The sequence below is a fragment of the Alexandromys fortis genome, unplaced genomic scaffold (genome assembly GCF_014885135.2).
Source record: "Alexandromys fortis isolate MF-2015 unplaced genomic scaffold, M_Fortis_MF-2015_v1.1 scaffold_3, whole genome shotgun sequence".
In the NCBI taxonomy this organism is placed as follows: domain Eukaryota; kingdom Metazoa; phylum Chordata; class Mammalia; order Rodentia; family Cricetidae; genus Alexandromys; species Alexandromys fortis.
In genome coordinates this window covers 12,653,523-12,679,758 of record NW_026067909.1, presented here as the reverse complement: position 1 = coordinate 12,679,758, position 26,236 = coordinate 12,653,523, and the positions used below count along the sequence as shown (strand labels likewise).

Genomic DNA, 26,236 nt, shown 5'->3' with positions numbered 1-26,236 from the left:
CCTCCTCCGGTCTGTAAACATAGCCCCTTGTCTTCAACTCTGTCTTCCAAAGGCCTAGGACAGGCAGCACATGGTCACCTGCCACACAGGTGACACATTCAACCAAGCAACAATTCCTTCTCCCTCTGCTTCCCTCACCAACGAGATCAGCCCCATTGTAGGGTCCCAGCATTTGGGGCACCATAGCTACACCCCTTGAGAGTCCTCCTTTGTGTCTGTGGCTCCCCTCTTCTTCCTAAGCACCAAAGTACCTGACTCCCCCTGGGCTTGCCGTGACCCCAGCATGAAACAAATACTCATGGTGAGGCCTGGGTAAGCCTCATCAACAGAGCATCCCTGCATGGAAAGATGCTAAGAGGTAGCCAAGGTAGCCTATGTGGCCCTAGGGCCTTCCAGGATTTCCCGGTTCATCCTGCCCCTCCGCTCTGCTCACAGTGGACTCCACATTGTTCTGCAGGTGTGTGACTCGGGCCTGCCATGGGCCTCTGCATTTACTGTACCTCTGCTGAGATGCTGTCCCTCAAATACCTGTATGGTCCTCTCTCTCCTTCCTCCAATACTCTGCTTAGAGTGTCCCCCAAAAAAGGTTTTCTCTGACCACAGGGGCTAAAAGAGTTGGTCCTCCCCTATGCCTGGGATCCGACTCCTCCTCTGACCCCACTCTAAATCCAGCTGGCACCATCAGTTGCTCTTCCGTCCTGGTCTGTTTGTCTGTCTTGCAGAAGGATGTGGAGGGAAGACCTTTCCTTCTCACTCTTTTTTTTTTTAATGCTAAGTGTCCCTGATCCTAGGGGACGTCTTGATCCCCAGCTTTCACATGTTTGTTTTTTTTTTTTTTTTTTTTTGGGGGGAGGGTTTTTTTTTTTTTTTTTTTTTTTTTTTTGAGAGGGAAAGATTTATTTATTTATTTTGTATATAGTGTGTGTATGTGTGCCTAAAGGCCAGAAGAGGGCACCAGATCTCATTACAAATGGTTGTGAGCCATCATGTGGTTGCTGGGAATTGAACTCAGGACCTTTGGAAGAACAACCAGTGCTCTTAACTTCTTCAGTCCCTCACTCTTTTTTTTATGATTTACTTTTTTCTTCTTTATGTATGAGTGTTCTGTCTGCATTCACACCTTTATCCCAAAAGAGGACATTAGATCCCACGATAGATGGATAGATGATTGTGAGCCCCCATGTGGTTGCTGGGAATTGAACTCAGGACCTCTGGAAGAACAGCCAATGCTCTTAACCACTGAACCATCTCTCCAGCCCCTTCTTCCCACTTTTTACTGCCATCCCCCACCCCTAGAATGAGCCCAAGTGCACAGCAGATGCTCCATGCATGTTCACTGGGTGAGCACAGTCAGGAAGGCTCAAGCACAAGGGAGCTTAGACTCACATTGCCTCAGTCACCATGGACGGGACTCAAACACTCAATATCAGGCCTGCCCCAGGTCCTGGCAGGGCAGGAACTGCTCTGGATTCTGCATTTGCCATGGTACTGAGAGGCCAGGCAGGCCTGGTATGTGGCCCCAGCGCTCCTCAACCTTGGCTTAGAGGGCAGTGATGAGCAGGTGCCCTTTAGACTGCGGAGCACTCTGCCCCCACACGTCCCTCTCCACCGCTCTCTCTGTTCATGTGGTTCTAAGCAGGTTGCTCTCGACTGCCCTCATGACTGGCAGGGGTCATCTTGCCCCAAGATTCAGAGAGCATAGTGTAGGGGTAAACAGGACTCCAAGCTCCTTTCTTCCCCCGTTCCGCCCCAGGGCCCTGGCCAGCAGAATCTGGGCACTGGTCCTCCTGTCGCTATTGTCAGCCTCTGCCCTCTGAGGAGGCTCTGGGAGACCAGATACCACAGAGAAGTGCCCTGTGATTAACTGAGATGTGGTCGTTTCTCTCAACTACTGAACTTGCACCTCAGGCTCCCATGAACCTCCAGGGCTTAGGGATAAGGAGATCTCTGGGACGGAGGCCTTATGTGCAGAGAAACCCACTAGACCACACCCCTCACCTGGCTTTCTCTCTGTCACACCAGCTGCCGTCTTCTCCTCTAGGGAAATCTAAGGCTGAGCACAGGTGCCCACACTAACTTGGACACCAGAGTCTGTCCCCGTCCCCCTCCATTGTCTCTTTCTCATTCCCTTCAGGCTGGATGAGGCAGTGCCATCACACAGAAGTGGAAAAACCAAGGCTGGGACTGTAGCTCCGATGGTAGGGTGCTTGCTTAGTATGCACAAGGCCCTGGGTTCAATCCCCAGCAGAAACCAGACTTGGTAGTACAGGCCTGTACTGTAATCCCAGCACTTGGGAAGGGGAGACAGGAGAGTCAGAAGTTCTAGGTCATCTTTGGCTGCGTAGTAAATTGGAGGCCAATCTGGGCTACATGAAACCTTGTGCCAAATTACTTTAAGTTGGCAACCCTGAGCCTGGACCTCAGCAGCCATGGCCCATGCACGCAACCATGGCTCATGGCTGGTCTTGTCCCACCCTAACCTCCCAGCACCTCCAGATCTCAGCAGAGGCACCCTCCCCTGCTGCCTCATACTTCCGGGCCAATGAGAGTTCACCAAGACCTCTTGGGAAACAGTTCTCACAGCCTCCTGCCCTGCTCGCCCTGGTAACAATGGCCGTACTCAGCCAGCTGAGCACAGGGTGACATTCTGCAGCTTCCTTATTTACCCCCTGGCATGAAACACCCTTGGACTGGGTCCTGCCATACAGCTCCTGGACCAGCTTTCCGACTCGTCTCTCTGGTGACCTTTTCCTGGCCTGTTGTGACTCAGGTTGTCTGTAGCTTCCAGGGCTGAAGAAGCACAGAGCTGGTGACCAGCAGCATGAGGCCTGGAAACAGAAGGCTGGGGAATCCTTGGAGGAAAGATGTCCTCCTGCTCTCGTAGCCCAATGGAAGAGGACAGGAGGGACCCTTGAGACACAGTACCAGAAACAGACCTTCCTGACCCGAGGGAACCTCTGACCATGGGAGATTTGGTTGGCCTCAGGAAGGGGACAGGCCAGGCCATGAGCTCACTGTGATCTACCTATGAGCAGAGATTTCATAAAGTCAGACCTGTGACCCTCGTGTACACCTGTGACTCAAGAGTCACACGAGGGGGAACATAACCAGAACACGTTTATAGACACAGGTAGAGCTGGAGAGATGGCTCCGTATGTGACATACTTTCTGCACATATGAAGACTTGAGTTCAATCCCTAAGACCCTCATAAAAAGCTGAGGGTAGTGGTATGCTTGTAATTGCAGCACTGGGGAAGTAGAAACAGGGGCTCCCTGGGCAGTCAGTCAGCCTAATCTGTGAGCCCCAAGTTCCAGTGAAAGATCCTACAAACACACACACACACACACACAAGGTGGTTGGTATCTGAGGACCAAAATTCACAACATCTTCTGGTCTTCCATGCACACTCATGCACATGTGCACATAAATTCACAGTCACACATACAAAGATAAATAAATAATGCAGACGCGACGGCATACTGCCATAATCCCAACACTTGGGCGACTGGGGCAGGAAGATTGTTGCAAGTTCAAGGTCAGCCATGTTGAATTCCTGATGCTGTGACTTCTGTCTTCAGTCCCCTGGATATTGCCCAAGGTGGTAGAGGCTCTCTCCAGAGGGCTCCTCATGCACCTGCTGGCAGATTCACACAGGAGGGCGCCATAAGACAGGACGCCAGGCAGTCATGCTGGGGGCAGGATGGCAAGTGACTGCGTAGCTGATAGCACTTGCTCTTCCTACAGTCATTCAGTTCGGCTTCGTCACCCTGTTCGTTGCATCCTTCCCTCTGGCTCCACTGTTTGCCCTGCTAAACAACATCATCGAGATCCGCCTGGATGCCAAGAAGTTTGTTACTGAGCTACGGAGGCCAGTAGCCATCAGAGCCAAAGACATTGGTAAGTGAGCTACAAAATGGGTCCAGTACACATGATATGAGCAGGAAATTGCTACTCTTGAGAAGCCACTGGGGTCCAGACGACTGTTCCCTACAAGGGCTTTCCCACGACCTTCCCAAGTGATTGTCTTGAGTCAGCTACCAGTGATGCGGGACTGTCTGTCTCGTACGTCTACTGTTAGAGGTCTCCCAAATGTGTTCAACCTTTTGGTTTTGTAATATGACATTGTCATCTACAAAGCTCATGCCCCAGAACAGCGCAACCGAGTAACAAAAAGAAAATCATAAAAGGCTCAAAAGTCACATTTTAAGTAAGTTCGTAGTGACTCTCCTGAGGTGCGTCAGACACACATGAGGTGCTATTTTTCCTCCGGGCTTATTCTCAATACCTCATCTCCCCCCAACACCGGGATAGCCTCAGAACTAAGAGGTAGACCAGTGAGGACAGAGCATGAGCTTCTCATCAAGTCCCTCCCGCCACTGGAGCACTACAGCACGCAGTGCTCATGGGAAGAGGTAGTTGGGGCTGGAGAGAGTACGCAGCAGTTAAGAGCACTGGCTGCTCTCACAGAGGACCCAGTTCAGTTCCTAGTCCTCATGTTGGGCAGCTCACAGATGCCTGTAACTTAAACTCCAGAGGATCTCGTGCCGCCTTCTGGTTTGCAAGGGCACCTACACACACACACACACACACACACACACACACACACACACACCCTTAAACAAAATGTTTTTGAAGAGAGAGGGTGCTGAGGAAGTACGGTTATGTTATTGGATGACTTGCCCTTGAGGTTCAAGGCCAGGATGAAACTCAGCATGGGGCTGTGAACCCTGAGCCGCTTGGCTGTGTATCGTACTACATGGAGGAGGGGGATGGGGAGTGGTAAACACAATGCTGTCACAGTCCACAGTGTCAAAGGAAAAGCACATATCCCCTTGGTAGTGAGTGACCTGTCATCAGAGGCAGTTAAGGAGAGACACTGAATGTATTCAGGAAGAGGAGAGGACATGGAAGATGGAGTTGACAGAGCTCCAGATGCCATGCATACCTCAGCCAGAGCCAGCAAGGACAGTATCCCTCTTCTAAACTGGAGCCCACTGTCCTTTAATCCAGCTCCTGATGAATACAGTCTTAGTGAGAAGGACATCTTTGTGCTGATGCTTGGAATAAGCAAATAGCAAATCACGTAAGGGAAGCCATTGGCCACCTTCCCATATAGATTATATTCCCCGGTGATGGGGGTCTGTAAGGAGTGGCATTGAATTTTTTGTTTGTTTTATTTTGTTTGTTGGTTTGGGGTTTGGGTTTTTTGTTTGTTTGTTTGTTTGTTTGTTTGTACACGGGGTTTCTCTCTGTAGCCCTAACTTCCTGGAACTCGTTTTGTAGACCAGGCTAGTTTCAAACTCAGAGATCCACCTGCCTCCGGATCCCAGGTGCTGGAATTAAAGGTGTGTGCCACCATGCCCAGTGGCGTTAACTTTTCTAAGACCTTCTCCAGGCCCCTAGACATCCAGTTCATTCTATGGGGAATCCTTGGGTAGTACCACCCACCCCTATGGCAACTCTCAGATTGCACCGGCTACTCCATATTCTCTCCTGCTTTTGTTAGTGTCTCTGCCAGGCTAGGTGCTCTTTAGGCCATCACTTGGCTTCTGGTCAACCCCTACCATGGATGACCACATCCTTCAGCCTTCCAGCTGCCTCTGAGAAGGTGGCTCAAGCTTTTCTATCACCTTGTGGTCTTTTACAGTGAGCCAGATGAAGTTGCCATGGTAACAATGTAGCACATCAACTATGGTGACTTCATCTTTATGGTTCTATAGCCTAACTTACATCTATGCTATGAGGCCTGGAGAGAGGAGAGAGAGAGAGAGAGAGAGAGAGAGAGAGAGAGAGAGAGAGAGAGAGAGAGAGAGAGAGAGAGAGAGAGAGAGAAACACACTTGAGAGTGAGTGACCTGGAAACATGGGTGCTGGGTGAAGAAGTCAGAGCCAGGACTCATGTGTGAGGTACTTGTGCTGTGCTTGGACACTGTGGTTTCCTGATGTCACCTCCTACCCAAGCAACTCAGACAATGGAAACAGACAGACACCCAAATGGGTCTTCCTGGGTTCTGCCCACAGACGTAAAGGCATTGAAAGTCCCTGGACAAACTGACCCTTCCAGCCCCCAGTGTCTCTACTCTGCCCCCATTGTGGTCATGGAGTAAACCACACCCAAGTATGGCCAGACTGGTGACCCCAGAGGTGCAAGAGACATTCAGGAGCTCTTGGATTGCCACAGCTTTAGGGACACAAGGATCCTCAGTGGAAGGCCAAATCCAGGCATTTTTTTCTTGTTACTTTTACAAATGCAAAAGCTGTTCCCCAGACGGCTGATGGAGAATGAGCCCTGGGCCGTGTCTGGACTGTATCTGAAGCTGCAGGATGGACACCCCACATCCTTCTCTAAGACAAACCCAGAGATGTGTTCAATACAAACTTCTGGAACTTTCCACCTATTGGGCCCTTGAAGGAAGCTCAGGGGAAGCCTGGGCAGAGTCTAGGTCCCACTGCCCAAAGAACCAGAGTCTTCCATCTCCTAAATGAACAGGTGGTCAACTTTGAAAGCTCTGTGCTGAATGCCAGAGGCCCAAAGAGAATCTGGGTGATTTTTTAGGAACCCTAAAGTCACTGTCCCATTGCTGGAAAGAAAAGCAAACAGTCACATTGTTCCCCATTGGTCCTCACAAGTGCCCAGTGGTGTCCCCAGTAGGTATGTCATTGGTGAATTTTGTTTCTGGACAGAGGCCAGCTAGCCCTAGCGGATGTCCTCTAAAACCTTGCAAGCCCACCAGAGTGAACAGGGTACTATGGGTGGCCTCCTAGGGCCTGCTGTCATCCCCGCCCCCACGGAGTGTCCTCTGAGTCCTCGCTCCAGGCTCCTTGCTTTTTCCCAGGCCTCACGGATCAGCGGCTGCTTCCTGGTTCCTGCCCATTTGGTTGGAGGCGTGATCTGCCTTTCACATGCTTGTTTGTGGCCTCCTGAGCTGTAACCTTTTGCTCAAAGGGGCTTTTGTCTTCCTCCTCTGATCCGTGCAGAGCCTCTGGGCCAGCGTTCCCAGGGGACAGGAGACCCAGTGGCGCCAGTGGCCTGCACCCCCACAGACCCTGGCTAGTGGCAGCTGTGCTCTGGACTGCAGGAGCCTTTATCACACAGCCTCTTAGCTGGAAATCTCTGGGGGGGGGCACACATCGATGATGGAGAGGACCCCAGAATCCAGGTCTTCAGACAGGAAGGACTCCCTGCACTGTACTGCACGCAGTGAGAAGCTCTAGTCACCGGCCTCAGCACTGAGTGAGTGGATGCCATGTTCTCGTGGAACATCTGGTTTCACCAGCATGCTTCCTTACCAAGCTATTGAAAATGGGTTTTAGAGTCATAGGGAGTGGTGGAGGAAGAGGAAGAGGAGGATGAGGAGAGGAAGAAGGAGAAAAAGAAGAACCACACGAGATGGTACACACCTGTAACCCCAGCACTCAGGAGGTGGAAACAAGAGGAGGATTGGAAGTTCAAGGTCACTCTGGGCTCCCTATCTCAAGTTCAAAGTAGCCTGGGCTATGTAAAATCCTGTCTCGAGAAATAATAAATAAAGTAAAAATAGACTTTAGCCAGTTGCTCTGGCACGTTTTTGATCCCAGCAGGAAACAGGCAGGTGGATCTCTGTGAGTCCCAGGCCAGCTAAGGCTACACAATGAAACCCTGTCTAAAAAACATCAAGTAAAGAGAAGGGAGGGTAAGATCATTCCAACTGGAGTTTGCAAAATTATCAGTCACCCAGCCATCCTATTCCTGGTTTAGACCCTGGAAAATTGAAAACTAATGTTCAAATAAAAACTTGTCTATAGGGGCTGGAGAGATGGCTCAGTGGTTAAGAGCATTGCCTACTCTTCCAGAGGTCCTGAGTTCAATTCCCGGCAACCACATGGTGGCTCACAACCATCTGTAATGAGGTCTGGTGCCCTCTTCTGGCCTGCAGGCATATATATTGTATGTGTGTGCAGACACAATATATTGTATACGTAATAAATAAATAAATTTAAAAAAACTTGTCTATAGACAGGGCATAGTTGTACTTGGAAATCCAAGCACTCAGGAGGGTGAGGCAGGAGAATTCCTGCATGTTTGAGCTCAGCAAAGGCTACAAAATGAGTTTCAGGCCAGAACTTGAGTTATAGAATAAGACCCTGTCTCAAAAGTAAATGTATTTATTAAATTAATAGACAAAGTAGGCTTTGCTGCGAGTTTTGCCAGTTGTGGCGAACAACAGCGGTGGGTATTGAATGCAGTGAAATAAGGTGGAGCCCACCCTGAACTTCACCTTCACCTGGCTAGGGATTTGGCCTCAATAGAATGCTTGCCTGCCCTGCACAAAGCCCTGGGTTTGGTCTCCAGCACCACATGGCTCAAACACAGTGACACACACCTGTAATCCTAGCACCCGGACGGTAGAAGAAGAAAGATGAAGGAGTTCAAAACCATCTTTGTCTCATAGTGAATTTGAAGCTAGTCTGAACCACATGAGATGCTGTCTCAGAAAGGAAGAAAAGAAGGAAGGAAAAGAAAAGATAAAAGAAAGAAAAATAAAACAAAGAGCTAAAGCATCAGAAGTATCTGGTGGTTCCAAGAGGTGTGGCATCAGGGACTCCCCTGTATGTAGAGAACAGGTATGGTCAGCTGACCTGCAGGCGCCTCCACCATCAGCCACAGGATCTCTATAGGAAGTCCGTCTCACACAAGTGGCTTCTGTCTCCCGCTGTGGTTAAGGAGATGGAACTCTGGTCATCCAGCTTGGGCAAAGGAGCTTTTACCTGCTGGACTGTGTCATTAGCCTCAACAGTCTCCAGGAGTCTGCAGCCGGCAGGGCCTGCCCTTGGTATCCTCTGCTCTGGTTTTATCTGAAAAGGCTTTATGCATTTCTGCAGCCACTCAACAAACACCTAATAGGTCAGTGCAGCGAGGCTCTGGAGACAAGTGATGCATGAACCACAGCCAGCTCTCAGTCTACTGCAGAGCTCTCAGCTCCTGAAACACGACATACGAGGCCAGGTGTGAAGTGCTGCCACCGGTGACTAGAATGTTGGTGACGACCTCACAAGCATTCCCTCCCCTCCTAGTGCCCTTGCTGGCTCCCTCATGCCTATGACATTTTCAGCACACGGGATCACCTGTCTGCCTACTACTTTGGCTTGCAGGAAGGTAGACAGAACCACCACCTTCCCAGAAAGCACCAGGTAGATGTGTGTGAACATCTCACCTCAGAGTAGACTGTCACTTACTAGGGGCAGGAATGTGGGGTGGTTCTTTCTGAGACTTCCCACCTGGTGGCTATGCATGGGTGTCTCATTGCCGTGGTGGGGGCTGTTTTATCCTGGCTGGGGCAGGAGGACTTATCAAATTCATGTGCATTGTTATAGCCTTGGCCGCTGGTCAAACCATGATTCCCAGATTTTGGGGTGCCCAGGACTGAACACCTGCTGGCCTCGTGGGCCACCAGTGTGAAGCTCTAAAATGAGAGCTCGGAAGCTCCCCCACTGCGTCTAGATGGGGAGGACATGTGGCACCTGGCCATACACCACACGTGGAACAGAACACCTGACATAGTTTCCCCGAGGGTGGAGACAGTAGGATCTTCTTTATGAGAAGCCATAGACCTGGCTCAAGACTGGATGACAGATATGGACAGGACACACTCTTGGCCTAATGGAGTGCAGTTCAAGACAGGCCCCCTGGACACACACCTAGCCTCACGGGTGAGGTTGGGGCTGGGGGACTCCCTGCAGGAATCTCAGCCTGAAGGCCCCTAACAAGCACGGTACCTCCTTCCTGAATCTTGTTCCTTCTCCTTTCCATTGGAAGATGGCTGAGGAGCAAGGTCCCACCACGCTGGGAATAAGCCTTTTGCCAGTCTGGAATCATAGTAGTGGAAGCCAGGTCCTTTCCTGGCACGATGGTTGGCTTGAACACTGCTGAGCATCACCCCCGAAGCAAGAGCCCAACCTTGACAGTCAGGGTGCCCTAGCCAGAGGTCATGTCATGGGCTGTAGGAAAGGGATCTTCCTGCACTGAGCACCTCTAGACTTACAGGGAAGGTCCAGGGCCACTAAGGACCAGGGTGTCTAGGTTGTGGAAACTCATAGATAACCCATAATGTGACATGGTAACACAGTGCAGCCGGGGCATTGTGTTCCCCAGGCTCCTCCTGTGCCTTCCCCAGCATTGCGGGGGTGGCCCTCTAGCTGCCCCAGTTCCTGCAAGGTTGGGCCCACCCAGGCACTGCCTGGGCACCACAAACCATACACCAGTCCACAGGAGATCCCATCTGCTTCTCCCCTAGGCATCTGGTACAACATTCTCAGAGGCGTTGGGAAGCTGGCTGTCATCATTAATGTAAGTGATGGGAGTGGGAATCCTGGCGGGGCAGTGAGGCCACGGGGCTGTTGGTGTCTCTCTTTAGAAACTTCCCTTGAGGACTAGGGCTAGAGCTCAATAGGTCTAGCATGCACGAGGCTCGAATTTCATCCCCAGCATCGAATAAACCAGGTGTGGTGGAGCTTACCAGTTCTTCCAGCACTCGGGACAGGAAGGCAGGAGGATCTGAAGTTCAAGGTCACCCTTATTACCATAAAGAGTTCAGGGCCAGCTTAGGATGCTGTTTGCAAACAAACAAACAAACAAAAGCCCATTTGTAACTTAGCTGGAAAGCGAGAGAGAGAGGCAAAGCTAGCACTCCTGTCTCTATCAAGCCTGGTGTCACACCCGTGGCTTCTTTCCCAGCTCATAACCACGTCTCCCCAGCACACAGTATGGCTCCCACTAGTCTTTCCTGGCCTTAGGCCAGGAGTGGGATAACCCTTGGCCACCATGGTCCCCACAGGCTCCATATTGCTGCAGCAAAGCCCAAGGCTCACTCAGAGGCACAGGAACCCCAGGTGGACATGCAGCATCACAGCTGTGTCCCCTAACCTTCTGCCTCTCCATACACTGACTGAGCCCCCCGTGTGCAGACACAGCACCCATGGGAAGCAGGGGGTAGGCCCAGGGTGTCCAATGCAGGAACACCTGGGATCCAGGTCCCGCTAGGCATAGGGGTGATATTCAAGCCACTAGGAGCCACACTGTCCTTCCCTAGTGCCAAATGCCTACTTCTCCAGTTGAGGCCTTGAAGCCCCTTGTTGAAGGAACTGAGAAGGACTGACCCTGGCGGAGCAAAAGTAGGGTCCAGAATAAGGGGACCCAGAGTATAGCCTGTGTGCAGTGTGTGAAGCCAGGGCACACGTAGGGCATCTCATGAGGACAACGGCAACAACCTTAGATACTCCCAGAATATTCTAAACCTATGTTCTTGCCACATACCAAGCCATTACCCTATACACAGCTGTGGAGGTATAGCCTGGCAAGCCCCATGCTATAGATAACTAAGCCACAGAGAGAGAAGGTGACATACCCAAGGCCACACATCCATCAGAGGCTGTTGGGCTTCAGGCCCCTGCATGAAGTCTGTCATAGAAGTAGGCAAAAACTTCACAGTTTGCAGATTCCTTCTTTGGGCTCCTGAATTTCCCCAGCAAGTCCAGGTTACAGGTAAGGTCTGTGCCCAGTGAGCATGGCCAACCTGTTAAACAAGAACAGGAGGATGGCACAGAGAGCTTGGCACCCAGAGCCACACAGCCTATGAAAGGCAGCCCACTGTCCCTTCTGTCCCTCCTGAAGGACAACTACCATAGCCCATCATGTTCCTGTAAGCTGCGGAAATGAACAGGACCATCCTGACCCTTTGTTCAGTCACGCTATCCTGCCCTGCCCTTCCCTGCCTCGCCCCTGGTCCTCACCCTCGCTCCTTCTCTCTGGCAGGCCTTTGTGATCTCCTTCACGTCTGACTTCATCCCTCGCCTAGTGTACCTCTACATGTACAGTCAGAACGGGACCATGCACGGCTTCGTCAACCACACACTCTCCTCCTTCAATGTCAGTGACTTCCAGGATGGCACGGCACCCAATGACCCACTGGACCTGGGCTATGAGGTTCAGATCTGCAGGTACTGCTTTCATGTCTCCTCCTGAAGAGAGGCCCTGCAGAGGCAGCTGGGAAAGGCTAGGCAGGAGCCAGGCTTCTTCGGGTGCAAGACTCGAGGAGTACTTACATGCAGTTTGTAAAATGACTGCAGGGGTGGCACACTATATAATCCCACACTAGGAGCCTGAGGCAGGGGGATTGCTGTGAATTTGAGGCCAACCTGGACTACATGAGATCATGCCTCAAATAGAGTATACTGGTTTGTGGAAACAAAAGATCAGAAGTTCAAGGCTATCCTCAGCTACATATTGAGATTGAGGCTGGCCTGTACTACATCAGATCTTGTCTCATAAAAAACATAACATGAGCCAGACACATGGCTTAGCAGTTAAAAGCACCTGTTCTTGCAGAGGACCAGGGTTTGACTTCTAGCACCCACGAGGTAGTTTGCAACCATCTATAACTCCAGTTACAGGGGTTCTGAAGCTCCCCTCTTCTGGCCTCTATGTGGTACACAAACATACATATATTCAGGCAAAACATTCATATACCTAAAATAAGTAAAAATATTTAAAAATTAAAAAGCAGGGTCGGGTGGTGGTGGCGCACGCCTTTAATCCCAGCACACGGGAGGCAAAGGCAGGCAGATCTCTGGAAGTTCAAGACCAGCCTGATCTACAAGAGCTAGTTCCGGGACAGGTACCAAAGCTACAGAGAAACCCTGTCTCTAAAAACAAAAAACAAAGCGAAAAAAATTAAAAAGCAGGAAAACAAAAAAAATGTGTATATATGTATGTATTTGAGGACATACGCACACACACACACACACACACACACACACACACACACACACACATGCGCATGTATGATGTCCTGCATGGTGGTGCATACCTATAATCCAAACATTCAAGAGGCCAAGGCAGAATGAAGCAAGCCTGGCCTACCCCAAACCCTTTCTTTTTTGTTTGTTTATTTGTTTAGTTTTATCTGAGACAGGGTTTCTCTTTGTAGCCCTAGCCATCCTGCAACTTACTTTGTAGGCCAGGCTGACCTCAAACTCAGAGATCTGCCTGCCTCTGCCTACAGAGTGCTGGGATTCAAGGCAGGTGCCACACTGCCACCACCACCTGGCTGTTTGCTTACTTTTCTGAGACAGTCTCACTATGTAGCCCTAGCTGGCCTAGAACTCTCTATGTTGTCCAGGTAGCCCCAAACTCAGAGAGATCTGCCTGCCTCTATCTTCCAAGTCTGAGTCCAAATGCTATGACTTAAAGCCAGACAGCTGGGATTAGAGTTGGGCACTGCCCAGCTGAGGCCCTGTCTTTAATAATAAATAAATAACATGTAGTAGTCTGGCGGGAAGGGGCAGAGAGTTCTGGTTTTGCACGTGATCTATTGCCCAGAAGCCAACATTTCTCCTTAGCTCATGCTCTGGGGTGGATATGAGTTATCCCTGAAGATTCCCATGCAGGAACCTCCTCCTCGGGGTGGCAGAGGGAAGGTGCCTTTAAGAAGCTGGGTCTGACACCGTTATCCCAGTACTGGGGAGATGGAAGCAGGATAAGTTCAAAGCTATGTATTGAGTTTGAGACCCTGACTCAGATAGATAGATAGATAGATAGATAGATAGATAGATAGATAGATAGATAGATAGATAGATTTGTATATTTATAAATATATTTGTTATATTGATATTTATATATGAATAAATAAGTTATAAAAAATAAACCTATTTATTCAAGTAGCTTAAGGCTACTATAAGGAAGAAGAACAAGGAAAGAAAAGAAGACACCATTTCTATTTGTTTTGTGCCAGGATAGAACAGCAGCTATCCTGGGACCTTGTTCAGGGGTGGAGCCTAGGAGGGCAGGTTTGAGAGGAGACAGCCCAGCATGGTTTTCATCTCTGAAAGCCCTCTCTCTGCACATAGCCTAGGACAGAAATGCACAGCCCAGGGGACCCTCCCAAGTTGAAAACACAAGTCACCTCAGAAGCTTGTTGCTTCTTCCAACCTCCCCTGCCCAGTAGCTCTGCAGAAGACGCCACTTGCCCCAGGGTCTTGGGACTTCCCAGCCAGGAGAGAGAGGCTCAGTCCACCTCTTGCTAGCCAGGGAAAGGGCCAAGTTCAAAGTGGATTTCCTCTGAGTGTGAGTGGCTTTGGGAATTGAAACTTTGTTCGTGGAGCTGTTGATTGGGGCTCTGTGTGTGCACCGGCAGAGGTGCTGGTCATTCCTAGGGAAGCAATGATGCTCCCTGGTGTGGGGGAGGGCTCCTGATTGGGGAGCAAAGTATGTGGGGGGGGGGGAGACAGGTGCTCTGCCACCGCTGTTAGGGAACTACCTCAAAATCCAACCTCGCACTGGGCAGCCAGACTACAGGACACTCTGGTGTTGTTGAAAGTACCCCCAGCCGGGATGCCATCAGGTGCTACAGAGTTCGGGAAAATGGAAGTTTAGAGGAAAAGTCACTAAGAGAAAACAGAGAAATCACTGTTGTTTTTCTGCACACTCCTGGCAGAGTGGCAGATGGTGCTGAGGGCCAGCAGCAGGCTTAAATGCAGGGAGGCACAGGTAGAGAGTTCTAGGTCAAGCCCGGGAAGCAGATCTCCAAAAACACAGGGCCTAGACCCCATCTATGTCCCTGCTGCTTTGGGCCCTTGCAAGCAGAGGCCCTGGTCCCCAGCTCCAGTTCTAGCTGACTCCCACCGCCTGGACCACAATCCTGCGCCTCAGTCTCCTTGAGCTCCCCAGGTACACCAGACACACCCACCACAGCTACCCCCCAAAGCTGGAGCCCAGAGAGCAGCAGAAGCAGTGGATAAGACCCAGGACTCCTGCAGGCTCCTGTTTATTCCTGTGCTAAAGCAGGCACGGCCCAGGTCAGCCCCATCCACCCCCAGAGACCACATTCTCCTCTCCCCATGGAGGCCAAAAGAGGGCTGGCTAATAAAGCCGGGAATGGGAAGACAATGAATCTAAAGGTCGGCATGGCTGGTGGGGGGTGTTGACTGAAGAGTCATGAGTGGGCTTTCAGGGATGCGTAGGAGTTTTCCAGGTAACCCAAGGTTTGGAGGGGAAAAGGCGGAACGGACATGTGTGGTAACACTGGGGGCACCGGCTGTTTGTTCCTATCAGTGACTACACAGCTTCTGCTCAGCACCTGCTACTGTTCCTAGCCAGTCCCATCTGGGGAGCTGGTGGTTCCATGGCAAACAGGCCCTAGAGACTCCTGTCCAACTCCGTCCCTGAACAAAAGGCCCCATCTGCTGTGTTCTCACCTATGGGCCCTCTGGGATGGAGTTGGGCACAACTCACAAATGCTTACGACATAAACAAGTGAGGGAATGTTCAGACTGAGGTCCAGAGAGGGCCAGTGAGTGCTCGGGGGACACACAGCAAGTTGATAGTAAACGTGAGCTGAGCATCAGGGCTGTGCTTCTGTGGCCAGGTACCTCCTCCTGGTGTCCCCTCCCTGGGCGTCAGCTTTTAGTGACCAGCCTGGGACATACCAGTTGCTCTAGAGACTCTGTCGCTAGCTGGGAATTGTGTTATACGACGCATGTTATCTCACTGCTGTGGTAAAATACCTGACAAAATCAACTACAGGCCAGGCGGTAGTGGTGCACACCTTTAATACCAACACTCAGGAGGAAGAGGCAGGAGGATCTATGAGTTCGAGGCCAGCCTGGTCTACAGAGCAAGTTCTCAGACAGCTAGAGCTACACAGAGAAACTCTGACTCAAAAGGAAAAACAAAATAAGAACTTAAGGAAGGAAAGGTCTGTTCTGGTGTTCTGGCTCACAGTGTGAAGCCGCAGTCCATCCTGAGGGAAGGGAAGACATCAGGAATGGGGACGCCTGGTCACTTCGCATCCACAGACAGGAAGCAGAAAGAGATGGCTGCTGGCGCTCAGCTCACTTTCTCCTGTGTATTCAGTCAAGGACTGCAGCCCATGGAGGGTCCCGCCCACATTCAGGGCGGGTCTTCCCACCTCAGTTAAACCTCTGGTGGAAACACCCTCACACCTACCCAGAGGTCATGGTGCACGCATGGAGGGCAGAGGGCAGTTCTCAGGAGTCAGCTTTCTCTTGCTACCATGTGGGTCCTAGGAGTCAAACTCAGATAGTCAGGCTTGGTACCGGCGCCTTTACACAGAGTCAGCTCGCCAGCCCTCCACGGCTGCTCTCCCGGAGGACCCGAGTTCAGATTCCATAGCCCACATCTGGCAGCTCACAGCCACCTGTAACACTAACTCCAGGGTGGTCTGCTACTCCCTTCCTGCCTCTGACGACACTGCATGCACATGCATAGACACACATAATTAAATTCAAAAGAAAAACATTAATCATCCCTGTTAACGTGACACCAAGCACATCATTTAAATCAGGATGTCCCACCCTTGGCCGTAAAGGCTCAAGTTCCTCTCATAACACACACTACTTCTCGTGTGTCTCAAAAGTCCTGAGTCCAAAGTCCCTGGTAGGGGCTGGAGAGATGGCTCAGCGGTTAAGAGCATTGCCTGCCCTTCCAGAGGTCCTGAGTTCAATTCCCGGCAACCACATGGTGGCTCACAACCATCTGTAATGAGGTCTGGTGCCCTCTTCTGGCCTGCAGGCACACACACAGGCAGAATTTTGTATACATAATAAGTAAATAAATAAATATATTTTTTAAAAAAGTCCCTGGTATCTATTTTCTCCAAGTGCCTGAATCCTGACCACCCCATCCAGGTTGGAGAGAATTTCTAGGCAGAGAGCAAGCCTTCCTGGCAGCGGGCCTCAGAGCCTGGCTCAGCTTCTCTCCAGAGCCCAAGATCCACTTGGCCTGCCCTTGACTCCCCACACCTTTTGCAGGTACAAAGATTACCGTGAGCCCCCGTGGTCAGAACACAAGTATGACATTTCCAAAGACTTCTGGGCTGTCCTGGCCGCCCGACTGGCCTTTGTCATCGTTTTCCAGGTATGTGTGGGTTGGGGACATCTGTCTCTAGAAAGTGGAGGGACAGAGCACTTGGGAAATGCCAACAGGAGGGGGAGCTGATCATAGCAGGAGACAGGTACCTTGATATGTCTTCGGGGACTCTGAGGAGGACACTGAATGAACTGAACCTGAGCAATGACCAGGAGAGTATCAGGGAACAGGCAAGGCAAGGTGGGATTGTGAGAGCAGTGGGCTCCATAGAGCAGACTTGTAGGAAGAAGAGGCCAGTCTCTGTCCCCGCTTGTCTCCCTCTGTCTCTGTGCCAGGGGCCAGGCAAGTTCAGACTGGATGCAGTAGTTCTCAGATAATACCAGACCCAGGCAGCAGCCCTACTATGGGCTAAACTACACACACACACACACACACACACACACACACGAACACACACACACACGAACACACACGCAGCACTCCCTGACTGAAGACCCAGAGAGGATGTGGAGGACCAGAAAGGAGTTACTAAAACCCATGTTTGCTGCCAAGGGCCTTGCACATCCCTCTGGCATCATGGAAATCCATGCCAGAATGACAGCAGACTGAACACCCAGCACTGGGGAATTCCAGTACCAGGTCCTCCCTGTTCTGCTCCTTACATGCCCTAACTGGGCACTCACCCCTCCGTCAGCCTGTCACTGAAGCAAGTACAGAAGGTATTGGGCTAGGCTTGGGGTAATGCCCTAGCTTGCATTTCTATTGCTGTGAAAAAGACCATGACCAAAACCGACTTGGCGAAAAATTTGTTTGTTACACTCCAACACTGAGGGAAGCCTAGGTAGGAATTCAAACTGGGTGGAACCTGGAGGCAGAAGCTGATACAGAGGCCATGGAGAGGTGCTTGCTGGCTTGCTCCCCATATTTTGCTGGGCTTGTTTCTTCTGTAACCCCAGAGATGGCTCCTCCCAGGGAGGGCTAGGCCCGTCTACATTTCACAATTATCTATCAAGAAAATGCCCTGTATGAAGAGATAGTTCAGCAGTTAAGCTGTTCTTCCAAGGGACCTGGGTTCGAGTCCCAGCATCTGTATGGCAGCTCACAACCATCTGTAACTCCAGTCCCAGAGAACCAATCCCCTCTTCTGGCCACCCTGAGCCAGTGATACACTCACATGTGCACAGACATACACTCAAGCAAGACACTTAAATACATTAGATAAAATAAGTTAAAATTTTTAAGCCGGGTGATGGTGGCACACGCCTTTAATCCCAGAATTTGGAAGACAGAAGCAGATGGATCTCTGTGAGTTTGAGTCCAGCCTGGTCTGCAGAGCTAGTTTCAGGATAGCTAGGGCTACACAGAGAAACCGTCTCAAACACACACACACACACACACACACACACACACACACACACTTAAAATTTTTTTACAAAGAGTATCAAAGAATATGACCCCACAGGCTGGTCTACAGCCCAGTCTGATGAAGGCCTTTTCTCAGCTGAGGGTCATTGTTCCCAGATGACCCTAGCTTGTGCCGAGTTGACAGAAGACTAGCCAGCACAGATGAGGGCTACTGGGAGAAGCTTAGCACAGTGGTTCTCACCTCCCTGGTGTTGCAGCCCTTTAATGGAGTTCCTCATGCTGTGTTGATGACCCCTACACACCATAAAATTATTTCATTGCTACCTCAGGACAATAATTTTGCTACTGTTGGGGATTGTACTGTAAATATCTGATATGCAGGATATCCTATATGTGACCCCACTGAAGGGTTGTGACCCACAGGTTGAGAACCACTGTTCTAAAATAAGGAGACAGCCTAGCAGGCAGGAGAGGGTTTGCACTGGGGACAGCTCTGTCCATCCCAGCAGGCACACACTGCCCTAACCACCAGAACAAAATAGGCCCTCATCATCCTAAATGACTGGTCGCTGACTCCCACAGGCCAGGGACCAGGGAGCTGAGAGGGCAGGAGATCCTTAGCTGTGCCGCACAGCTGGGAGCATAGCTCGGACAGTCACCTTTGAACAGAGGTCAATCACTGACACCCAGGAGCCAACAAATGCAGCCCGAAGGTGTCTGCGAACAAATGATGGTCTTCCATACAGGCTGACTGACTTTCATTTTTTTCTCTAAAACATCTGCACTGGCATGGCCAGCGCTCAAGAACCTAGCCGGTCTCGGGCTTCAAGGAGCAGCCCTCAGCTCGTTCCTGGCACTACAGGCCATTGCTGCCTTGATAGTGTTCCCTGCAGCCTTGGTGTCATTGCTGTGTTTGATGGCCTGGGAGGTCAGTCATTCTGAAGATCCCAACGGAAGAATCCATCTTTCAGAGCATTTTCTTGCCCACTCAGTCCAGATTCCTCAAGAAAGCCAACACAGAGCAGTGGAGCGCAGGACCCTGCTTCATCCCCAGCTTCTCAAAGAAAAGGGGGGAGAAAGCTCAGGTTTCCAGGGGTTGCACCTCCCTGTCCAGTTTACACCTTCTGAGAAACTGAGGCCCAGAATATTAGGACATGCACAGGGACAAGGAGTAAAGGAGTGGCTTCTGCTACATGAAGCAGGTAGACAGGAGATAGTGCATAGGTGGGGCACACAGGTAGGGATGTGCAAGTAGGGTACACAGGTGGGGTGCACAGGTGAGGTTCCCAGGTGGGATTCACAGGTGGGGTGCACAGGTGGGGTGCATAGGTGGAGTGCACAGGTGGGGTTCACAGGTGGGGTGCACAGGTGGAGTGCACAAGTGGGGTGCACAGGTAGAGTGCACAGGTGGGGTTCCTAGGTGGGGTGCACAAGTGGGGTGCACAGGAGAGGATCATAGGTGGGGTACATAGGTGGAGTGAACAGATGAAGGTGGGCCACTCTGACCCCGTCCCCTTCACATCTCTCCCTGTAGAACCTGGTGATGTTCATGAGTGACTTCGTGGACTGGGTGATCCCCGACATCCCCAAAGACATCAGCCAGCAGATCCATAAGGAGAAAGTTCTCATGGTGGAGTTGTTCATGCGTGAGGAGCAGGGCAAGCAACAGCTACTAGACACGTGGATGGAGAAGGATAAACCGAGAGACGTGCCTTGCAACAACCACAGCCCCACAACCCGGCCAGAGGCAGGTGATGGCAGCCCAGCCCCCAGCTACGAGTACCATGGGGGCATGCTGTAGTCACGATGACCGGCCAGCAGGCTTCTGACCATCGCCAAGTGACCACCTGGTTTCCCAGAGCCAGCACTTTTAGCCCCACCAGGGCCTGTGGCTCTTGTCTGCACACGTGGAGGGCCACTCTGATGTGACAGCCATCTTCTTCTTTCTGTTTCTTCTCATTTTTGCACAATGCCATTAAGCAGGGACATTTTTATCTTTAGTATTCAATGCCAAGGATGACTGGTGACAGGGCTGAATGGGGTGAGGGCATGTACCACAGACCCAGGGTGGAGGTCATAGAGCGCCCCCACAGTGGTAAGGGGCCAAGGCCCTGAGTCTGCATCCTTTGTCTGAAGGATGCCTCCGGATAGGTACAGAATGGTGTCCGGGAACCTGGTGATAGTTTACAGGAGAATGGATGACTTAGACTCAGGTTCCCAAAGATGTCACCTGCTCTAGTTGGACAAGCTGAATGACTCCACTGTCTCTCCTTCTGGGAACTCAGAAGTTCAGACCTAGCTACCCAAACTGTATACGCATGGTGGCTTTGTACTGTGTGCCAGTAACTGAGGGGTCCAGGTGCCCCGGTTGACCAGCACCGTTGGCGTCCCTGGCAGGCTCCACATCAGCCACTCGAGGGCCCCTCACACCAAGCTGACACACTGTGAGACAAGCTGGGGTGACAGGCGGAGCATCTCTAAGACGCCTGCAGGGCTTCCCCAAGCCCCAGGGCCTCCGTGGGTTCCTTTGCCACTTTTGAGAACACCTATTGGTTTGCGTCTAAAACTCAAGAATGTGGTGGACTGAAGGGATTTTCTTTCTGTAGCTCAAGGTGGAAGGAGTTTATTTCATTAGTTAACCAGATGTTGAGAGAAAATTAGAATATCGTTACTACCAAAGATTTTTTTTCAATAAAGGCTTCTATTTTGGTAACACACCTATATTTTCACTCACGAGGACCTGAGATTCTTGGCACTTACCGTTGTAATAGCCTCTAAAACAAGCCTCCTGGGCCAGCTTCAGTTTGTGTGCTAACCAGCTGTGTGAGGTCTCTCAGCACTGTAGCCCCAAGTGTCTCACCCAAGCTGAAAGAGGCAGCTCCCTACACTTGCCTCAGGACAAGGCTGAGAGCCCTGCAGCCGGCAGCTGGGGTCCAAGTCATGGCCTTCAAAGGTTTTCACTGTTGGCTAAAATCGTGAGCGCTGATGCTTCTATTTTCTCTTGTGCAGTGAGGCGGTTTCCAATGATCTTTTGTATATAGCTACCATATCCAAAATTAGGTAATTACCAAAAATTCTTTTACAGAAACCATTTTTTAAAAAAACAAAAACAAAACAAAACTGAATGTACACACACCCATAGGAGACTGTGGCTGAGCATTTGTCAAAATAAATTTGAATACACAACCCTGGCCTCTTCTGAGTGCTCTTGTCCCAACCTGTTCCTGTCTTCAAGGTCCCTAATAAGCCCTGTGATTGATACTACAGATTTGAAAATGGATGGCCTGAGAACATTCGAGACCATTTATTTCCTTTGTGGCAGAAGTGTGGATTGTTCTAGATGATCCTGGGCTGCCAGCTCCCTGTGGTGTGTGCATGAGCTGTGCAAGTATTTGTGTGTGCCTCTGTGTACGTGTGCATGCATGTGTATACTCATGTTGCTCGTGTGTGCCTGCATGTGTTTGTGTCTGCGTGTGCATGTCTGCATGCACACATGTATATGCATACCTGTACATGCACACATGCATCTATGTGTAATTTCATACCTTGTAAGTGCCTTGTGTGCTTATGTTTCACTTGATTCCATATGCATACTTCCGTATGTGAGTATGTTTGTACACACTAAACACAGGCACACATGTATTTGCATTCACTTGTGCATGTACACGTGTGAATCGTGCATTCACAAGTCTGTGTACAGATGTGCTTGTATGTCTGTGTGTGGACATGCATGCTGGATCCCTCTAGGCATGAAACTATGTTTTGGGGGGGGGATTACAGTCATCCCTCAGCCACCTGTCCCACGGTCTTACATCTAGGACATCACCCAGCACACTAGAATCGGTGTCATACATTGTCCCAAAATTTCATGGGGAGCAACTTTATGGGGACAGTGTTTTCATGTGGGCAAGTGGGGACATTTATTTTAAAATGCTGCTCATATTCACCACGATTTCGCCAAACGAAAACTCTTCTTAACGCCCGAAATGCCAGTTAAATAGTCAGCTCCTTCGCTGTAGCCACAAGGTTAACCTGGCGTCTCCACACCACCTGGTCCTGGAACCTCCTCAGAGCAGCAGCGGCCTCTGGCGCCCCCTACTGTTGGTACTCCCACATACACCCTGTAGAAAACTGCAGCTCCTAGCCAATGGCTCAAGAGCTGTTCTGGCTGGACGTGGTGGTGTGCACACCTTTAATTTCAGCACTCAGGAGGCAGAGGCAGGTGGATTTATGTGGATTCAAGGTCATCCAGAGCTACATAGTGTGACCTTGTCTTAAAAAAAAAAGCAATGGGGAAAACCCCAACTGTCTAAAGCCCTGGAATTCTTTCTTCTCATGTGGAGGATTCAAAGAGGACATACCTGGGGTCAGAGCTGCAGGGCCCCTCCTCTCAAGGTCACAGAGAGGGTTAAAACTGCAGGATCCTCCTCTGAAGCCCACGAGGATGCAGGGTGAGGGTCTAGAGTTTCACTTCATGACCTCCTAACAGAGCCCCCTGCAGAACTGACGAAGCCTTTGCAGGTACAGAGCAGACATGCCCCTTCTCTCTGGATGCCCCTACAGGGGGCGTCAAGTGCTGAGCAGAAGATGAACCCCACAGCCACAGAATCCAAATGGAAGCAAGAGATGCTGGCTGCTTCATAAACGGGTGAGGTTGTCCCAAGTTACTACACTGGGTTCAAGCAGAGAGAGCCCAGACACATGAAGGGCTGGAGGGAGGCTGGACAGGAAGAGCATGTCCAAGGCCCTGAGGTGGCAGTGTGCCCGCTAAGTTCTGAGAAGGGTGACAAGATAGCAGGTGGGACTCTCTGGCTCCATGGAGACTGAACATGGTGGCCAGGGCCATGGAAACACATCAGCGATATTTGGCTGACACTGGCGATTCATGCAATGTTTGAGGGAAAACTATTAAATGGGACACCAAAGAGGGTTGTGGGCAGGCACACGATAAGCCTAGCATGAGGTGGAGGGAGAATGGCTAATACTGCCACAGAAGCCTGGGTCCTGTTGACGATAAAGCCAGACACCCAGGGGTGTTATTTTAGGTGAGCTGTAGCTGCTTAAAGAGAGCCGCAGTCGTCCAGCAAGCGGACTGACAGGCAGACCGTCCCTTCGAACCAGATCGGGGCTCCTAGATTGGACATCTCTACCACTGCAGAGGCTTCAGGGATGGAGCAGGGCAAGGAGGGTCTAGGTCTGCAGCTTCCTTCTTTTTGTTAAGATTTTCTGTGATTTTAAGAGCACGTTTCTGAACCTGTCTGAATGTGGACCCGTGCACCTTAGTGCAGATAACCTCAGAGGCCAGAAGAAGGCATCCAGGTGCCTGGAGTTGGAGTTTTAAGCTATTGTGAGCCTCCTGACGCAGGTGCTGTGGATTGATCTCAGGTTCTCGGCAAGAGCAGCAAGTGTTCCTAATCACTGAGCCATCTCTCCAGCCGCCTCAAGTTCTACTCGGTACACAATGAGTCATGTCAGGCCGCAGGGATGGTTTGCAGGCTCTACAGTTTACAAAGGTGGGGCCTGCTGTGAGTAGAAGGCAGCTCCACTTGACCCACTCCACAGGTTCACTCCTTGCTCGTTTTTAAAAATTACCTACATAAAAGCCTTGGAAATCTGCACTTAAATGTCCAGATTTGCCCAGGCCTGGCGGTGCATGCCTGTAAACCCAGCACTCAGGTAGGACATGCTAGGTCTCTGAAGCAGAACACTATGGTTAATCTGAAGTCTCTGTCCCCTTCGTGTCCCCAGCTAACCACCCTCTTCATTTTTCTTTTTTCCTTTTTGTTGTTGTTTATTTATCTTTTGATCTAACAATTTTTAACACAATCTTTTCTCATTTTACGTAGCTATCCCTGTTCCCAGTCCCTCCCCTCCTCCCGCCCCACCCATTCACTCCTCAGAAAGGGTGAGGCTTCCATGGGGAGTCAACAAAGTCTGACACATCACTTTGAGGCAGGACCAAGGCCCTCCCCTCTATATCTAGGCTGAACAAGGCATTCCTCCAAAGATAATATGTTCCAAGACACCAGTTCAAGTACTATATGGATCCCTCTGGGAAGGGGAAACAGACAAGATCTCCTGAGAAAATTGTGGGGGGAGGGGGAGAGGATGGAACGGGAGGGGAGAAGGGAAGGGAGGAAGAGAACGTGAGGGAACAGAATGTTCAAGAAGAAAGGAGGACAGAGAGGGAGAGAAAGGAAAGAGATCTTGATTGAGGGAGCCATTAAGGGTCTAATGAGAAACATGGCACTGTTTCCCAGGAATCCACAAGTATGTCCCCAGCTAAGATTCTAAGATATAGTGGAGAGGATACCTCAACTGTCCTTCCCCTGTAATCAGATTGATGACTACCTTAACTGTCATCATAGAACCTTCGTCCAGCAACTGATGGAAGCAGATACAGAGATCCACAGCGAAGCACTGGGCCCAGCTTCCAGAGACTAGTTCAAGAGAGGAGACTAGTTCAAGAGAGGGAGGAGTGATAATATGAGCAAAGGTGTCAAGACCATGATGGTGATACCCACAAGAACAGATGACCTGAGCTAGTGAGAGCTCACTGACTCTGGATTGATAGCGGGGGAACCTAAATAGGACCAAACTAGGACCACTGAATGTGGGGGACAGTTGTGAGGCTTGGGCAGTCTGTGGAAACACTGGCAGTGGAGCCAGGATTTATCACTAACCACCCTCTTTACTGACTGCCATTGCTCTTAGCCAAAACAGGCACTGCTGGCCTTTCTGTTAGTGGCTGCTGTCCTCTGCTGGCAACCTTGGGCTCTGCACCCAGCGAGCATAAACCTAGATCCTGGAGGCAAATGATGCTGCAAACAGAAGCCACACATTTCCTGAAACTCTGTGGGCCATAAGTACCAAAGGGACCTTGTGAACCAAACTCCAGGTTGGTCCACATGCCCCCCTCAATCCCCAAGACCCAAGGCATAACTGTGCCGCCAGTCTTGACTTGGGCCCCTTCTTCTTCAGGGCTCTTTCGTTCTAAGCCCTTGAGTGCTCAGGCCTAGATGGTCCTTTGAAGCAAGCCATGTAGATCTCGCAACCCAGTGCCTCATCTTCATCGCATCTACAGAATCTTTTCCACCCTGCATGCCTTCATGGCCTCTGTCCAGGGGCCAGGACTAAGCCTGGGTGTCAAGGGTCTGAGATTAGGATGCAGGTATCTAAACCAGGTGGTGATGGCACCCACTTTTACTCCCAGCGCTCAGGAGGCAGGAGGATAGTGAGTTAAAGGCCAGCCTAGCCTACAGAACTAGTTTCAGGACAGCCAAGGCTACACAAAGAAACCCTGTTTCAAAAAACAAACAAAAATATATAGACTCTAGGAGAAGGTTTCCACCACACTGCTCTTTCTCTGTAATGGAGGCAACACCTTCTTTAAAACTCTCTCTCTTCTCCCAAAGCTACAGAGAAACACTGTCTCAGAAAACAAAACACACACACACACACAAAAAAAAAAAACCCTCTCTCTCTCTCTCTCTCTCTCTCTCTCTCTCTCTCTCTCTCTCTCTCTCTCTCTCTGACTTGGCAGGTGCATACCTTTAATCCCAACATTGCAAAGGCAGAGGCAGGTGGATCATTGTGAGTGCAGGCCAGCCAGAGGTACATAATGAGACCATGTCTCAAAAAAAAAAAAAAAAGGGCAAGAAACCTCGGAGAGCTGAGGAGAGCCCAGCAGCCAGCATTAGTGGATCAGGGAGAGGAGAGGAAAGAAACTTATAGATGCAGACACTCCTAGAGAAAGGAAGGCCAGAGTTCTGACTGTTGTCAGCACAAACAAGGGGTGAGTTTACTCCCATGAAACCAGTGAGAAGTGCTGAAGCCTTTCCTCTCTCCTCCTTCCTCTTCCTTTCTCCTTCCTCTTTCTCCCCCTCCTTTCTTCCCCTCTGTCTTCTTCTTCCTCTCCTTCTTCCTCTCCTCCTCCTCCTTCTTCCTCTCTCCTTCCTCATCCTCTTTCCTTCTTCTTTCCCCCTCTCCTTCCTCTCATTTTTGTTC

At 50.5% G+C, this 26,236-nt stretch overlaps 1 protein-coding gene across 10 annotated transcripts in view; it reads left to right on the top strand.

The window, feature by feature from the left end:
- Ano1 (anoctamin 1) overlaps positions 1 to 21,415 on the top strand; it is a 160,931-nt gene extending 139,516 nt beyond the window's left edge. For all 10 annotated transcript variants that reach the window (XM_050136714.1, XM_050136704.1, XM_050136713.1 and 7 more), the window contains 5 exons: positions 3,746 to 3,898; positions 10,275 to 10,327; positions 11,792 to 11,976; positions 16,807 to 16,912; positions 19,764 to 21,415. In XM_050136714.1, coding sequence (XP_049992671.1) covers positions 3,746 to 3,898; positions 10,275 to 10,327; positions 11,792 to 11,976; positions 16,807 to 16,912; positions 19,764 to 20,030 — 764 coding nt within the window. In that variant the 3' untranslated portion in view covers positions 20,031 to 21,415. The remainder of the gene's footprint in view (positions 1 to 3,745; positions 3,899 to 10,274; positions 10,328 to 11,791; positions 11,977 to 16,806; positions 16,913 to 19,763) is intronic.
- Positions 21,416 to 26,236: the final 4,821 nt, after the last annotated feature.